The sequence below is a fragment of the Cyprinus carpio genome, chromosome A12 (genome assembly GCF_018340385.1).
Source record: "Cyprinus carpio isolate SPL01 chromosome A12, ASM1834038v1, whole genome shotgun sequence".
NCBI classification, from domain to species: domain Eukaryota; kingdom Metazoa; phylum Chordata; class Actinopteri; order Cypriniformes; family Cyprinidae; genus Cyprinus; species Cyprinus carpio.
In genome coordinates, this window is record NC_056583.1 from 482739 (window position 1) to 487742 (window position 5004).

Consider the following 5004-nt stretch of genomic DNA (forward strand, 5'->3'; position numbering starts at 1 on the left):
TAATGAGTCAAAACACTAATGAGTCAAAATGATTTCTTGCATCACACATACTTAAAGACATAAATCTCACAAATCACACTTTCACACAAATCAGTTCAGTTCCGTACACACTGTGCAGAATTTCTGTAAATGTGGTGGTCACTACATGAATTTTTCAAGAGTTAATTTGGTTGTAGAATGCGTTTTAATGAGAGCATTATGAGAGTGTTAAGTTTTCATTGCATTTCTCATTTAAACTTCAGAAGCAAAAGTGCTATTAGGGTTGGTGCAATTAATTTCTGATAAATCTGTTCAAACTGTCCATTTCAGTGAACTGATTCTAAACTCAAAAATCATCGCATCATAACTGAAAAAGGTACAGAATCCCTTTGTGCCTACGTTTGATCTAACTGAATCCTGATTCACTTATAAATATGTCACATTACGGAAGTTAAATAGGTTGCTTTCCTGTGCATACTGTCCTGATATAAAATTAAAATTGAATTGAATGTCTCTGATTTGTTAATGTCATTTAATATCATATTTGAATTGGGGAATGGTACCCGCATCACACTTAAAGAAAAAATTCATTGACAATTCCAGGACATTATCCGTTACTTTTGCTGACCTTTAACACCCTAAAACATAACACAATGCAATGCAAAATTCAAAATATGGATTAAACATCTGCAACCCCAGACCCTCCCCCCCCCCAAAAAAGGGAAAATTGGTTCATATTAACACAGTACCTTATACCGATTTTTACAGACTTTTCATTTTGAGTGATCAAGTCTTACATGTTTTCTGTTCCCCTGTCCCCGAGTCTTATTTACACCTCTCATTATTGCTGGTCAATGGCTGCCCATGTCTGTGTGGGAATGATAGATTCTCTCAATGTAATGTCTTCATCAAGTATGAAAAGTAGAATGATTGGTTGTTAATCCCTCTTTCAGTGTCAGACAGAAGGAACAGTTGAAGCCATATTCTCTAGACAATTGCATGATTGGGGCATAAGAAAACAGCACATGAAATGAGTTTATAATCCTGTAAGTGTCCTATTAATTTCAGTCATCAGTGTTCCACTTGGAATTCATATGCATACGAATGATCATGCATTTCTGCTGCTGCCTGAGTTTGGTTTGAACAGTTATTAGCAGTTATGAGTTTTATCAGCTGACCACAGTCAAAGATGATACATATTTGCTTTTTGTGCATTTTGGTCTTTTTCAAGATCAGTAGTTCACTGATTCCTGAGAAATGGGAAAAAAAGTGAAATAAAGAGCATTATTTTAATTTAGGGATGCACGATATTAGATTTTTGATGATATCTAATATGCAGATATTTTTCAAATGGTTTTGGCCATTTGCCGATACTGATTCTGATACCTATATATATCCCTTGGATTTGAAACAACACCAAGTACCTCTTGTGCGGAAAAAAAAATTTTTTTTTTTTTTTTTTTTTTTTTTTTTTAGCTTTTGGTTAATTTTGATCAAACTTATTTGTTAGAACTAATAAACATTATTAAATTATTAAATTTGTGTTAGCACAATCAGAAACAAAAATAAATAAACAAATAAATAAATAAAGCCAAAATATTGTTAAATTGTGCATTCACTTTAATAAATTAATTTATTAAAATATCACACATTAGTCATTGTTTTTCTGGTGATATTAGTTAACATGACATTTGACAGTAACATGACAAAATTTGGAAAGCTGTCCAAAAATCTCAAACCACTGATTTACATAATATTTTTGAGTTAATATTGAGGTTGTGCTGACAAAGAACACTGACTTTGAAATTGCCTAGTTTTTAATGCTTTTTCAAAATTAAAAAAAAAAAACCTTTAATAAGTAAAGACAAAAAGTAAGGACATACTGTATATGCAAAACTTATTAGTGCCACAAGTTTTAACACTTTTTGGTTTAATCAACATACAGATTTACTAAACGGTAGTCTTAAGGCCCGTCAACACCAAGAATGATAACTATAACTACATTAAGTCACTATACCAGCAGATGATATTGTCTGTTTATTCTTAGCGCAAACTCGTTTGCCACTTTAAATTCTCAAGCTCATAGCAGGATTGATTCTGATTGGATGTCAACAAAATGTTCAGAAAGTAATTCCATTAATATTGTTTCTCTGTGCCTTTATTGTTATAACTGTGGTGTCGACTCTGCTATTATTTAATACTGAGAACGATTTTTAGAACTATATCTTTATCGTTATCTTTATAATTATCGTCCTTGGTGTGGACAAGCCTTAACTTTGAATATTCATCTGAGTTAGTGATAATGTAATATCTTAATTTGATATAAATATTTTAAATATTCTAGTGATCATCTCTCCCAAAATATTGCTTTTTTTCCCAAGTAATGGTAGGTGGAATTGCAGTAATTGTTTTGTCTCGTATCTCAAGAATTATTGAGTTATATTTATTGAGAGGTCAGTTTCTTATACAAAAAACGCCATTGGTTTGTAGTGCTGGTGCCCACATGGATGACGAATCAGAAACTGTGCTGATAGTTAACGTCATTAGTCCAGGCAGATCTACAGATCGTGAGGTCTTATCATCCGCCCATGGGACATTAGTACCCAGCAGGAGTGTGTGAGTGGTAGTAAGGCAGTGTATCTGAGCAGTCATCTGTCCACCCCATGTCCTCCTCGGGCTCAGTACTCATGCACTCTTGCACAGATGGTCCATTCTTGCCATCATCTCTGCCACACTGCCATTTCTAATCAAACGAGAGAAAAAAAAAAAAAAAAAAAAAAACTATATTTCCACAAGCAGATCTGCTTGTGCTATGATTGAATAATCAAATTTGCCCAGTGCATGATTAAGAAATAGATTTCTGGAATGGAACTTGGAATGCAGTGGCTCTAGCAAGGCCATCTGACAAGCATTGTCCAGTAAACTGTGATGTTGTCAATGAAAATGACTCATCGTGTAGAGCCAAGATGCACTCCATATGAAGGAATTCATCCATTGATGTTGTGATGAGGTATTGATTGCATTCATAAACCCAGGTATGGGGATCCTCTCTGATTATTTCAGTGGCTGACACTTTTCTGTGAGTAATCTCCACACGCTGTGGTGTTGAATGGAGGTGTCTGGGATTTCAAGCAAAAATTTGAGAACTGTGAGATTTCAGTTCTTTCATAGGAACTCAGTAGATTTGCTTATGGGTTTTCAAAAATTTCTTGATCTGTTTTTGTTTTATAAACTGGGTGGGCGATCTGATGATTTTGCATCATGATTGATCTTGATCTACTTTTCAAGCAAATCTTAGAGACTGTGACCAAATGTGTCCTATTTATGTCTGTATGTAAATATATCCACACATTTTTCAGTTGACAGGGTTTTTAAAGTTATTAACAGAGCAATGGATCCTTTGACAGATGCAGACTTCAAAGGTCATGCCTTTGAAGGCCGCAAAGGTCAAATACACACAAAAATGTGTCAAAATGCCTGTTGTGGCAGGTATCCATGTAAACCCATTTGGTTATGTTTTAGTTGAATGTAAATAGTTGTGAGAAAATAGGATGTGTGTCAGTATATTAGGTCTGTGAATTAGGTCTTAAAGTGCCAGCTGCCATAGTGAATCTGCTACTGCATGTACCATTAATATGAATCAAACAACAAGAAAAAAAAAGAAAGAAAATCACTCACTGCTTTTGACCAAATATTTTTTGTAGATTTGATTAAAATCTCTCTTTATTTAATTCATACAGTGTTGCCTTTTACATCATTTACCTGAAAAAATAAATAAATAAATAAAATACAGCACTGTTTACTTCATTTGTATCTTTGTTCTATTTTATTTATTTGATATATTGCTTCTTATTTGTTCTTTGTTTTGACTGTTTACTTGTCTTGAATAAGCTTGAGAACTTTTTACTTGCGTGTTAGTTGTTGGGCTTACTAGATTTTTTATCATAGCTTGCAAAATAGTCTTAAAAATCAACATGAAAAAGAATCATGATAAGATGGTGGATTGTGATCCTTTCTGACAAAATCGTTATATGATATTTTAGCCATATCATCCACCCCTATTTTTAAATTAAGCAGTTTTTTCATTTAGTCCTTGTTATCCACAGGTCTAAAGAACTAATCAAAGAGGCCATTCTTGACAATGACTTCATGAAGAACTTGGAGCTGTCTCAGATTCAGGAGATTGTGGACTGCATGTACCCTGTGGAGTATGATAAAGATAGTTGTATCATCAAAGAAGGCGATGTGGGCTCCCTGGTCTATGTCATGGAAGGTAGGTCATGTCAAAGTATTCTTGCTGTTTACTTTACTGTGTTTTACAGCTGTAACATATGATATACAGACAGGCCAGTAAACCACAAGAGGCTGTGCATTACAGTGATTTTACCTCTGGTATGTGGTGGTGTGTTCTTTGGAGAAAAACCTCTTAACTGTGTAACACACGATGTTGTCTTGCTTTACTTTGGATACTGAAAATTTAATGGCCATAAATAATTTGTATAAGACATGAAACTGCATTTTCATAACTTATTTATTATATATATATATATATATATATATATATATATAATATATATATATATATATATATATATATATATATATATACACACAGTATATATGTATATATGTATCAAGGATGCACGGTAAATATCGGCACAATATTAATGCGCATCTCGTCAGTAAAGCCGGTTCTGTAATCAGCGGTAATTCTCTACATGTGCGTACTTTCACGTGGAGCAGCATTTACTACACAGAGCCGTTGTTTGTGAAACTCGTGTATTAAATTCAATGCACACAGACTGAAGTAGATTAAGTCTTTGGTTCTTTTAATTGTTTTTTGGCTCACGTTCAACAAAAACCCACCAATTCACTATCTCAACAAATTAGAATATGGTGACATGCCAATCAGCAAATCAACTCAAAACACCTGCAAAGGTTTCCTGAGCCTTCAAAATGGTCTCTCAGTTTGGTTCACTAGGCTACACAATCATGGGGAAGACTGCTGATCTGACAGTTGTCCAG

The 5004-nt window shown here is 33.9% G+C and overlaps 1 protein-coding gene across 2 annotated transcripts in view; it reads left to right on the forward strand.

Annotated features, from left to right (window-relative positions):
- LOC109099169 (cGMP-dependent protein kinase 1-like) overlaps positions 1-4322 on the forward strand; it is an 18750-nt gene extending 14428 nt beyond the window's left edge. For both annotated transcript variants that reach the window (XM_042767068.1, XM_019112705.2), the window contains exon 2: positions 4086-4322. In XM_042767068.1, coding sequence (XP_042623002.1) covers positions 4086-4314 — 229 coding nt within the window. In that variant the 3' untranslated portion in view covers positions 4315-4322. The remainder of the gene's footprint in view (positions 1-4085) is intronic.
- Positions 4323-5004: the final 682 nt, after the last annotated feature.